At 34.7% G+C, this 13363-nt stretch overlaps 1 protein-coding gene across 1 annotated transcript in view; it reads left to right on the top strand.

Moving 5' to 3' along the window:
* The window catches only part of sphk1 (sphingosine kinase 1), a 23540-nt gene extending 14663 nt beyond the window's left edge, over nucleotides 1-8877 (top strand). The window contains exons 3-5 of the mRNA XM_016567370.1: nucleotides 4822-4916; nucleotides 5000-5115; nucleotides 7969-8877. Of these exons, the coding sequence (XP_016422856.1) occupies nucleotides 4822-4916; nucleotides 5000-5115; nucleotides 7969-8689 (932 nt within the window). The 3' untranslated portion in view covers nucleotides 8690-8877. The remainder of the gene's footprint in view (nucleotides 1-4821; nucleotides 4917-4999; nucleotides 5116-7968) is intronic.
* Nucleotides 8878-13363: the final 4486 nt, after the last annotated feature.

The raw sequence follows: 13363 nt of genomic DNA, 5'->3' as shown, positions 1-13363 counted from the left end.
CACACAGACACACACACACTCACACACTCTCACACACACACACACACACACACACACACTCACAGAAGCTCTCTGAACAGATTCAGCTTGTTAATGGCATATATAGTTCAGATTCTGCAGTACAAGAGGTTTTGGGGAATGTTAGCTTAAAAGCATGAATACATGTCTCTGCATACATTATGAATACATTCATCAGTGTGCATGTTATTCTGAAGAAAAACAAATGTTTGTTTTCATAATTGTTCATCAAAATGATTAATTTTCTCCACCTCTGAAATTATTTTTCCACTGACACAACAAAGTCCATGTGGCTGAGAAAAATTATTATAAAGCAAAAATTTCGTAGCTTCCTTTTGACCGACCAATCAGTGTTGGATAAAATTAAGCCCCACCCATTATTTCCATCTGAATTTTCTCTCTTTATTGAAAATACTTTTCTGAAATTACTTAACTTTTTTATACATTTCTGTTGCTGAGATAGTTCACCTAAAAAAATAAATAAATTGTCTACACAATGAAAGTCAATGGGGTCCAATGATGTTTGGTTTTCAAAATATGTTCTTTTGTGTTCTTCAGACTGAAAAAGTCAATGATATGAGTAAATGATGACAGATTGATCATTTTTGGCTTGCTTATCCCTAACCTGATGTGCTTTTCAGGTTACTAGCTAGTTTAAGTAACTTTAACTAGTCTTTCTCAGCATGTTTTCCCTCAAACTGTTTCTCCTCCATGACAGTAGTTGATCTGTTTTGCCATTCAAGTTCACCATTAGGGTCTACAGACTCATAAAACACAAGTTCCCATCTCACTGTGTACAGCTGGCAGCTTCATATATAAAACCCGCTATTAGTCAGACAGCAGCAGGACTGCTAACAGAGGAAGAGCTTGACTGTTAGAGCATGAACTCCGAATAACCTCCGACAGAGAAACACACACACACGTATGAGGAATGGACGACTGATCGCATGTGTGTGTGTGTGTGTGTGTGTGTGTGTGTGTGCTGATGCTGATGCAGTTGGATCTGTTTATACATCCATCAGTGAATGTTGAGTGTGTTTGTGTAGTTAGACGTGTGTTTGCACATCAGTTGTGCATGATTTACTCTCAGGAAACTGTGCCGTTTGTGTTCCCTATGCATGGATGGATAGAACAATACTGTAGATAGATGAATGGATAGATGGAACGATGGATGAGGGACAGATGGATGGATTGATGATAGAATGATGGAGGGATGGAGGGATGGATGGATGGATGGAGGGAGGGATGGACGATAGAATGATGGAGGGATGGATGATAGAACGATGGAGGGATGGACGATAGAATGATGGATGGATGGATGATGGAATGATGGAGGGATGGACGATAGAATGATGGATGGATGGATGGATGGACAATAGAATGATGGAGGGATGGATGATAGAACGATGGAGGGATGGACGATAGAATGATGGAGGGATGGATGATAGAACGATGGAGGGATGGACGATAGAATGATGGATGGATGGATGGACAATAGAATGATGGAGGGATGGATGATAGAACGATGGAGGGATGGACGATAGAATGATGGATGGATGAATGATGGAATGATGGATGATGATAGTATGAGAGATGATGGATGGATGATTGATGGATAGAACAATGGATGGAAAGAATGTTGGATGGATGGACGGACAGATAGACAGAATTATTTTCATGACAATAAACCTATTTACCACATAATTATGGTTTCCTGTTAAATATACACATGCATTACAGTAATGAGCTTGAGTTTACACTAATGAGAATTCTGGGCCAACTGTGCTTAATTGTCATAAAAATAACAATAATATTAACACTGGTGTATGTTTCTCCTGATCTGGATAAAAAGATGTCCTGTAAGATCAGTAGTGATCTGCTGAACTATGACTATGACACTGTTTATCCCGGGAATGAAGCAGATTTGATGTGTGATCTGTAATGTGGCTCACTGTGATGTTTCTGCCTGTGATCCGTCTTCCTCTATTAACACACCACACCACACCACACCACATACACACCGAAGCCAATGAGTGTGTGTGTGTGTGTGTGTGTGTGTGTGTGTGGTCTCAGCTTTAGGCATTTCTGCTGAATCAGTCACTCTACACACACACACAGGTTTGTTTTTATGGTTTATGGGGACTCTCCATAGGCGTAATGGTTTTTATACTGTACAAACCGTATTTTCTATTGCCCTACACCAACCCTACCCCTAAACCTACCCCTCACAGGAAACTTTCTGCATTTTTAGATTTTCAAAAAAACTCATTCTGAATTATTTATAAGCCTTTTGAATTACGGGGACACTGAAAATGTCCTCATAAATCACCTTCTCGTTGTAATATATGTCATACCCATGTTATTATACAAATTTGTGTCCTCATAAACCACATAAACATGCACACTCAAACACACACACACACACACACACGTTTAATTTCTGGACAGACACTGAACTGTGTAATCGAGCTTACAGACAGCTTTTAAAACGTAAACACTTTTACAAATGAACAACTTTAAAGAAATCTTGTGATGTTTAGAAAAGATCAAATACATGGATTTAGGGTTCATTGTACTGTATTTATAACAAATGACATTAAATGTGCAACAGAAACAATAATAATTTCAGTTGTATATTTTTAATGTAATTTATCTTAATTGTTAATCAGTGTCTATCAGTGATACTATCTTATTAGCTGATCCTTATTATACGCTTTTCAGTTTTAATCATTAATCAAATTAATTTGAATGATTAATTACATTAATTTTTAATTACACACACACACACACACACACACACACACACTCCATCAGTGCTGTTAAACACACACACACACACACACTCCATCAGTGCTGTTACTCTCACACACACACACACACACACACATAGGATCAAAACTTCATACCTTTTAGACTGTGAAACTTTTATAGGAGTTTTATGCATTTGTCTTATGCTCTGAGATGAACTGCTGTATCTAACTGAATAATTAACATTCATTCATTTAGTTGATGCCTTACGCAACTTACAAATGAAGAACATCACAAGCAATTTCTCATAAGAGCCAATTATATTCAACTCCAGGTTTAGTAAAAAACTACACTATTGTTCAAAGGTTTGGGGGCAAGTGATTTTGAGAAAAGTGCTTTGTGCTCACCAAGGCTGCTTTTATTTGATCAAAAAATAGTGAAATATTATTAGAATTTAAAATAAGTGTTTTCTATGTGAATATCTGTTCAAATGTAATTTATTCCTGTGATGCAAAGCTGAATTTTCAGCATCATTACTGCAGTCTTCAGTGTCACATGATCCTTCAGGAATCATTCTAATATGAAACATTTCTGATTATTATCAATGCTGAAAACATTTAAGCTTTAAAACATTTTTTTATAAATGAAAGCAGAAAATACAAAAATAAAACTAATTCAAAATATTAATAACAACTGCAGACTGTACAGTATAATAGCATCTCAATGATATCAGATCTCTCTGCAGCTGTATCAGCTCTTCTAGTTGAGCTCTAATAGGTGACTTTAATGCATCACAGAGAATCTGCTCTTGAAGTCTATTGAGTGGCTCACAGGACAGAAATCTGAGCGTCTGCTGTGATCTGATCCTACAGAGCGTCAGAATCACGCGCGGGATCTGGCGAGGAGCGCTGACCTGACGCAGTGGGACGCTCTGGTCATTCTGTCTGGAGACGGGCTGCTGTTTGAGGTGTGTGCAGATCGCTTGTGTTCGTCTCTCTCTCTGTGTGTGTGCATTCAGCTCATGTAGGTGTGTGTGTGTGTGTGTTTTAGGTGGTGAACGGTCTAATGGATAGGCCGGATTGGGAAAAGGCCATCCAGACTCCTCTGGGAATCCTGCCCGGAGGTTCAGGAAATGCACTGGCTGCTTCCGTCCATCACTACACACGGTGAGCCAATCAGAGAGAACTCATTAGATCATGCAGGACAAGCACACACACACACACACACACACACACACACACTCCATCAGTGCTGTTAAACACACACACACACACACACTCCATCAGTGCTGTTACTCTCACACACACACACACACACACACATAGGATCAAAACTTCATACCTTTTAGACTGTGAAACTTTTATAGGAGTTTTATGCATTTGTCTTATGCTCTGAGATGAACTGCTGTATCTAACTGAATAATTAACATTCATTCATTTAGTTGATGCCTTACGCAACTTACAAATGAAGAACATCACAAGCAATTTCTCATAAGAGCCAATTATATTCAACTCCAGGTTTAGTAAAAAACTACACTATTGTTCAAAGGTTTGGGGGCAAGTGATTTTGAGAAAAGTGCTTTGTGCTCACCAAGGCTGCTTTTATTTGATCAAAAAATAGTGAAATATTATTAGAATTTAAAATAAGTGTTTTCTATGTGAATATCTGTTCAAATGTAATTTATTCCTGTGATGCAAAGCTGAATTTTCAGCATCATTACTGCAGTCTTCAGTGTCACATGATCCTTCAGAAATCGTTCTAATATGAAACATTTCTGATTATTATCAATGCTGAAAACATTTAAGCTTTAAAACAATTTTTTAAAAATGAAAGCAGAAAATACAAAAATAAAACTAATTCAAAATATTAATAACAACTGCAGACTGTACAGTATAATAGCATCTCAATGATATCAGATCTCTCTGCAGCTGTATCAGCTCTTCTAGTTGAGCTCTAATAGGTGACTTTAATGCATCACAGAGAATCTGCTCTTGAAGTCTATTGAGTGGCTCACAGGACAGAAATCTGAGCGTCTGCTGTGATCTGATCCTACAGAGCGTCAGAATCACGCGCGGGATCTGGTGAGGAGCGCTGACCTGACGCAGTGGGACGCTCTGGTCATTCTGTCTGGAGACGGGCTGCTGTTTGAGGTGTGTGCAGATCGCTTGTGTTCGTCTCTCTCTCTGTGTGTGTGCATTCAGCTCATGTAGGTGTGTGTGTGTGTGTGTTTTAGGTGGTGAACGGTCTAATGGATAGGCCGGATTGGGAAAAGGCCATCCAGACTCCTCTGGGAATCCTGCCCGGAGGTTCAGGAAATGCACTGGCTGCTTCCGTCCATCACTACACACGGTGAGCCAATCAGAGAGAACTCATTAGATCATGCAGGACAAGCACCGCCCACCACACTGTCTGATTGACATGTAAAGGGACCAACCGGATTCAGCTTCTTTACATGATGTTTAGAGACAAGTAAATATGAAAGCCGATATTAAAATTCTGGCTAATGGCAATACATTACAGCCAATAATGAAATGATATGCTATAGAAATTAAAAATAAAATGCTAAAAACTAAACTTTAATTTCATTTCATTACTTTAAATGAACTATCTAATTTCATTTCAAATGTAATTTATTTAAATTGTATGAATCCAATATTAAATCTCAATGCTAATAAGTTATGGTGAATAATTAAATTCTGTTATTTTGTATGTACACTAAAAACGAAACTTTAATTTAATTTAATTAATTTAAATGAATTATCCGATTCATTTAAAATTTTATTTAATAATTTATTATGTCTTATTAAAATTCGGGCAATGCCAATACGTTATGGCAAATAATACAATTCTATTCTGTTTTATATATAAATTTAAAAACAAAACACAAAAACTAAACTTTAATTTAAATATTTAATGATTTAAATAATCTAATTTAAAATGTAATTTATTTAAATTGTATGAATCCAATATTAAATCTCAAGTTATGGTAGTTATGGTGAATAATTAAATTCTGTTATTTTGTATGTACACTAAAAACGAAACTTTAATTTAATTTAATTAATTTAAATGAATTATCCGATTCATTTAAAATTTTATTTAATAATTTATTATAAGTCTTATTAAAATTCGGGCAATGCCAATACGTTATGGCAAATAATACAATTCTATTCTGTTTTATATATAAATTTAAAAACAGAACACAAAAACTAAACTTTAATTTAAATATTTAATGATTTAAATAAAAGATCTAATTTATATAAAATTGTATGTAATTTTAGTAATTTAATTGAAATTTTATGAAATTCAGTATAAAAATTTGGACCAAAGCCAATACGTTACGACCATTAATAAAATTCTGTTCTGTATGTAAACTCAAAATAAAACATTAAAAACTAAACATTCATTTAAATCGTTTTAATTAATTATCTAATTCATTAAAAAATACTGTAATAATTTAATTTATTCATTTAAATTTTATATAATTTTATTTGTATTTTATTTTATTTTAAATTAATTTTCTAAATTTAGAATTCATTTTGAATTTAGGGACCACAACATTAATGCACAGTATGACATATTTGTATTCATTTTGAAATTTTCTAAAAATTACATTTAACAGACTTACGAATTTACTAGTGTTTTAAAGATTAAATCATTTTCCCTCATTAAATGTCAAAATGAGGGAAATATTCATATCCATTAAACAGGGCCTATCCAAGGCCAACATTTAATAGTAACAAAAAATCTCGGTAATATCAGCCAGCAGCCAGTATGTTTCTGCTATATTGTGCATATCTATTGGATATCTCATTCATTTAAAATTTAATGTCTTAAACAGAACTTGTTAATATATAATTTGATGACATAAAAATGGCAACGCTTCCTCAGGAGAGTTTCCCAGATATAAACTGTATAAACTCTTTGAAATACAGTAAAGCCAGCCTGACTGAATCTGACTGAAGCACGCTCTGAATCTCTGATCTAGAGTCAGTGTTCATGCAGCTTTAGACCTCATTTGAATTAGTGATCTCCATTAAACCCAACCTGTGCTGTGCTTCGTTCAAACCAGATCTTCAATTTAAAGTTTGCGATGCAAGCAGTCATTATTCCAGTCTTTAGCGTCTGTTTGTGAGAGTTGAATCTCTGTGGGATTTCTTTGAACTAAAGAATAAAAGCTCAGTTCTGCTGAGAGAGAAAACTGAATGAAAGCATTAATGAATCGCCAGTGACTTACATCCGATCAGAGAGCAGGTGATAATGGGTCAAAAAAATGTGAACTTGAACAAAAAAAATTTAAATGTTGCCTTGACAACTAAAGGAAATAGGTCAAATAAGTTAAAGATGAAGTCTTACAATTACTCAAACTAAAGTTAAATAAAAAATCAATTAAAGCTGAATAAAAATATATATAAAAAAAAAACCTAATGAAAATCACAGAAGCACATAACGAAATTACTCAAACTAAAATGTTAAAAATACATTTAAATTAAATATAAATTAAATAAAAATAGATTTAAAAGAAAAGCTAATTCAAAAGATTATTAAATAGTAATTAATATTTTAATCTAATAAATAAATATTATATTATAAGGATATTATAAGGTTCATTTTGCCGTTTGTAAAATTATGCTGCATTATATAAACTTCATTTCGTTGATTATAGTTTTGCTAATGTAATTTGCTCATTAATTTATGATATGTTGTTTTTGTTAACTAAAAATATTACAAATGTTTTGGTGATTCAAGTAAAGCCGCAATAAAATAAAATATTAGATGAAAAACCTGAATTTACAAAAACTTGATGTTGAAATGTTGTCTTGGCAAATAACCGAAATAAAAAATTTAGCGCTAAAATTACTAAAATAAATATACATTTCTTTAGAAGATTAGAAATTGGTTAAAAAATAAGTTGAAGTATTAAATAAAAATATATAAAAAATAAAACTGAATAGAAATTTTCGGAGGGGGGAAAACTAATAAAAATGACAAAAACTTAAGCTAAACTGAAAACAAAAACAGCAAATTCAAAATATTAAGAAATACTGTAAAAGAAAATAAATCTGTTGTAGCGGGTGTTTAGGTATACAACTAATATTATCAGGTTCATTTTGTTTTATTTTTCGGTCATTTGTATCCAGTAAGCACTGACTGATTGATCTGTCATGTTGTGAGCGTGTATTTGTGTTTGCTTGTTCTCTGCAGAGCGTCTCCGGTGTGGGGTGAAGATCTGCTGACCAGCTGTGGCTTTTTGCTCTGTAAGGGTCTGATCTCTAAACTGGACCTGATCTCCATCCGTCTGTCGTCCGGCGCTCGTCTCTTCTCCTTCCTGTCTCTGGCCTGGGGCTTTGTGGCCGACGTGGACATCGAGAGCGAGCAGTTCCGCCAGATCGGAGCGCTGCGCTTTCTCCTCAGCACGCTGCTGCGTCTGGCCTACTTACGGATCTATCAGGGGAAACTAGCGTTCCTGCCTGCCGAAAGCCAGCGAGAATCGGCCTCTGCTGGCTTTTCTACCGCAGACAGCCGGCTGCCCGACCACCTGCTGGTCCCGCTGGAGCAGCCCGTCCCGCAGGACTGGACGCTGGTGGAGGAGCAGGAGTTCGTCCTGGTGCTCGCCATGTTTCAGTCGCACCTGGGCGAGGATCTGCTGGCGGCTCCGGACGCTCGCGCCGACGACGGACTCATTCATCTGTTCTACGTGACGGCGGGAATCTCGCGCACCATGCTGCTGCGGCTCTTCTGGGCCATGCAGAGCGGGACGCACCTGGACTGGGGCTGCACGCATCTGGTGTACCGTCGCGTGCGAGCGCTGAGGCTGGAGCCGCTGAGCGAGGCCGGCGTGATGACGGTGGACGGGGAGCGCGTGGAGTACGGGCCCCTTCAGGCACAGGTGCACAGAGGAGCGGCCCGCCTCATCTCCGCATGAACCGCAAACAGCTGTTTAAAATGGGAGGTCCTTTACCTGAACCGCACAATCCTGACTGGCTGCTGTTAAACTTGAATTTAATGTTCGTTTGTTTGTTTTATTAAAGAATTGTAATTGAGTAAATCTCATAAAAAACATGTCTAGGTCATGCTTTGCCCCAAAAACAGAAGTAAAAATAATAGGAAATTATGTTTTGCATTAAGAAAATAGATTGTTTTTGCATTGCAACACTATTTTCATGACAGTTAAACGTATCAAATCCCACATTTTTATTTAAAACATGTAAAAAATAAGCTGTTTTCCTTCTGCAAAAATTTTTGCAAATCATTGTCATTTTCTGACCACAAATAATTTTTACTGCAAAGTAATTAAATCTACAAATCTACAAATAAATGTCACTTTCTTTATGCAAAACATGATTTCTAATTTATTTTGTGTGGTTTTGGGGGTGAAACATGAGCTGAACAGGTTGAGATTCATCATCTCTGATGCTTGTGCGTCTGAAAACATGCAAACAACAAAAGTTGCATTTTACCCCAAAAACAAAGGGAGGAAAAAATAAGAAATTATATTTTGCGTTGAGGAAATGGGCTTTTACATTGTGACAATTTTCCTGACAATTTTTTTAAATTCAGAAATAGCACAATGAAAAACATCAATATCTAATCCACAAAATAAGCTTAATTTCCTTTATGCAAAAGCAAATAATTACTTATTCTTTTCTTTGACTGGGATGAAATGTCTCTTTTCACCCTTAAAATTAATACAAATAAATTAGAAATGACATTTTGCATAAAACCTGACTGTTTTTACATTGACTGTTAAAACTGACTGTTTTTACTTTATGCAAAACATAATTTCTTATTTATTTTCTGTGACTTTTGGAGTGAAATATGGAGTGAAATATTCATTAATCTGGGATGCTTGTGCATCTGAAAACATGGCCATGCCATCTCACCCCAAAAATCAAAAGAAATAATTGTAGCATGATTTTCATGACAATGAAACATTCCCAATGCAAAGCTTCTTCACTTAATATAAAATGAGCGTTGTTTTCTTTATGCAAAACACAACTTCTTTTGGAATGAAATGTGAGCTAAAAAGATTCATCACCTCTGATGCTCATGTGTCTGAAAACATGTCCACATCAAATTTCACCCAAAAATCAGAATATATATATATATATATATATATTTATTATGAAAATGAAGACCATTATGATTTTTTTTTTTTACATTGTGACATTATTTTCTGACCATTTAACCCTAAATTCTCATTTTGTAAGAAGTAATTAACGTATGTAGATTTAAATGTGAAATTGATTTTGCGAGTATATTTTGTGATTTGGGGGTGAGGTTTGATGCGCAGACATCTGTGTTATGCTGGAGTTTATGCTGCTGCGATCCACCAATCTTGATTTTCAGAAGTGCCAATGTTGAAAATATATGACATAGTTGTTCATCTTTATTTTTCTATGATAGAAATCAAAATGTGTTCTGTTTATTATTATTTAAGAGCAGTTTGACTCAGAAGATGTTTGTGTTTATGATAAAGCCTCACCAGCCGCCTGCACCAGTATCATCTCAATGTCATCTCCATCAGAGTCTGAAGTGTTTGCGATGCCTGCCATAGATGAGCCATTATTTAAAATATAAATAATACATACAAAAATATCAATATTTTCCTGCTAGCCATGAAACTGTTCTGCTGTTCTCTAGAAAAGTGCACCGAACATGCTGCCTTCAGATCCTCCTGGGAAATAACAGTTTTTCATCAACGACATGCAAAATAACTGCTAAATACATTTGTATTGTTGATATTGTAACACATTAGCCAGTCGCTCAATGTCCTGTCAATGGAAACCTTTTTGTTTTTCATGAATAAGAAACCAACAATTACAGAAAAAATACTTTTTCTTAGTTAAACGTCTAATGGTAAATTTTCAATTAAAAGACAAGATCTGATTCGCTTCTGTAAGTTCAAGGGTCAGACTATCATTCTTTAATTTCAATTTGAACGTGATTAATAACAAAACAACAAGAAAATGTGCAGATGTTCATAAAGTGCTAAAGTTATGCATTGCTTATTGACAGTTCGCTTATATAAGCGTCACCTTTAAGTTCATTTTCATAGTTTGACCATCTTTTAAAATCAAACTAATCTGTACATTTTCCAAACAAGATGGAACGTTTAGAGACTAAAACAATCACAGAATTCATCAAATCATTTGATAACACTTACTGATGTCTGTGCAGCCGTTTCTCCTCCAAGATGATGTCACTTCCTGGGTGATGTCATTAGTGAAAGGTTAACGGTTAAAACATGTTAAATGAACATCCACCCATAACCAAAGCTGTTTGCTTCATTGTGACCTAAAATGATGTCTATGTTTTTTAAATTACGAGTTTAATATCATTTTCGTCTGGCACTGAGGCTCTGGATTTCAAAACAACCAATATTCAGGTTCAAGTATTTGCATTAATGATTGTTACAGCCTTCTATGGACCAGCCAGATGCAGACCAATAGACAGATTCAGGCTAACCATGACTGAAAGGTTTAAAGCCATATAGATGTTCAACATGTGTTAAACAGCCGTAGGACATGTCGTTTTGATTTGTGTATGGATGACGCTCTTTGGAAGACAATGAATGAATGAGTTTGAAAAGTGGACCAAGTTTACATCAGATACTTATTGTATCCGAGTTGAAATTATGTAAACACTCCATATCGTTTTTGATGGTGAAGTATTTTTAATTGTTTGTGCAAGGGACATTTTGAGACATTTGAGTTTTGCACAATACTGTACATGACCAGAGGGGATTCTGTGGTGATCAGGAACAATCTGAATAAAATTACTTTGATTTGTTTGCAAATTAAAAATGTGCATATGCTTGCAACTGTACTGTGATATTTAATAGCATTATCTCTCTCTCTCTCTCTCTATATATATATATATATAAATATGTTCTATATTTTTCCAGTCATACATTTGTATGAAAAATAAATAAACAAATTTCAGATGGTAAACACATGTGTATATGTGTTGTTTTTATGTGTAAGATCACATATGTGAATCAGTAAAATACTGTAATTTATAACTAATATTATTACTATTAGAGTGGAATGAAAATGTATGCTTCTTAGCATTTTCTTGGTTAAAATTATTTAATGTTTAGGCCTTTATTATTAGGAAAACCTTTTTATTATGGAGCAAAACTCTGATAAATTCTAGAAACCCTGTATAGAGGAGATTCCCAAACTTTTTTGTCACCCGTACCCCTCTGAGCTAAAATATTTACTTGAAGTTAATAATTTAACGGCATATTTGCATGTTCACAGTTCTCTGATCTTAGTGAGTCACATGATATGCAAGTAAACATTTAACTATATCAACTTTTTTGCAAGGGTTGTATTGTGATTTTAATATTATTATTTTTTTTAATTTTAGATTTTTATGATTAATTGATTTTCATTAACTCACAAATCTCCTGCAGTTCCCTTTCAAACCTCCAGGGGTTCACGAACCCCAGTTTGGGAAACCCTGCTGTTGAGCGTTTTCATTCAGAGATTGAATTTACTGTAGATATTCACTTTTCCTAGCTGGAAAAATAATGCATACAAAGTCACTTTAGGTATATATAGTTTGACCATCTTTTAAAATCAAACTAATCTGTACATTTTCCAAACAAGATGGAACGTTTAGAGACTAAAACAATCACAGAATTCATCAAATCATTTGATAACACTTACTGATGTCTGTGCAGCCGTTTCTCCTCCAAGATGATGTCACTTCCTGGGTGATGTCATTAGTGAAAGGTTAACGGTTAAAACATGTTAAATGAACATCCACCCATAACCAAAGCTGTTTGCTTCATTGTGACCTAAAATGATGTCTATGTTTTTTAAATTACGAGTTTAATATCATTTTCGTCTGGCACTGAGGCTCTGGATTTCAAAACAACCAATATTCAGGTTCAAGTATTTGCATTAATGATTGTTACAGCCTTCTATGGACCAGCCAGATGCAGACCAATAGACAGATTCAGGCTAACCATGACTGAAAGGTTTAAAGCCATATAGATGTTCAACATGTGTTAAACAGCCGTAGGACATGTCGTTTTGATTTGTGTATGGATGACGCTCTTTGGAAGACAATGAATGAATGAGTTTGAAAAGTGGACCAAGTTTACATCAGATACTTATTGTATCCGAGTTGAAATTATGTAAACACTCCATATCGTTTTTGATGGTGAAGTATTTTTAATTGTTTGTGCAAGGGACATTTTGAGACATTTGAGTTTTGCACAATACTGTACATGACCAGAGGGGATTCTGTGGTGATCAGGAACAATCTGAATAAAATTACTTTGATTTGTTTGCAAATTAAAAATGTGCATATGCTTGCAACTGTACTGTGATATTTAATAGCATTATCTCTCTCTCTCTCTCTCTATATATATATATATATATAAATATGTTCTATATTTTTCCAGTCATACATTTGTATGAAAAATAAATAAACAAATTTCAGATGGTAAACACATGTGTATATGTGTTGTTTTTATGTGTAAGATCACATATGTGAATCAGTAAAAATACTGTAATTTATAACTAATATTATTACTATTAGAGTGGAATGAAAATGTATGCTTCTTAGCATTTTCTTGGTTAAA

The sequence above is a fragment of the Sinocyclocheilus rhinocerous genome, unplaced genomic scaffold (genome assembly GCF_001515625.1).
Source record: "Sinocyclocheilus rhinocerous isolate Xijiao unplaced genomic scaffold, SAMN03320098_v1.1 scaffold1553, whole genome shotgun sequence".
Taxonomy (NCBI): Eukaryota; Metazoa; Chordata; class Actinopteri; order Cypriniformes; family Cyprinidae; genus Sinocyclocheilus; species Sinocyclocheilus rhinocerous.
Note: the sequence above shows the minus strand (reverse complement) of the source record. Positions and strands in the feature narration are given on the sequence as shown.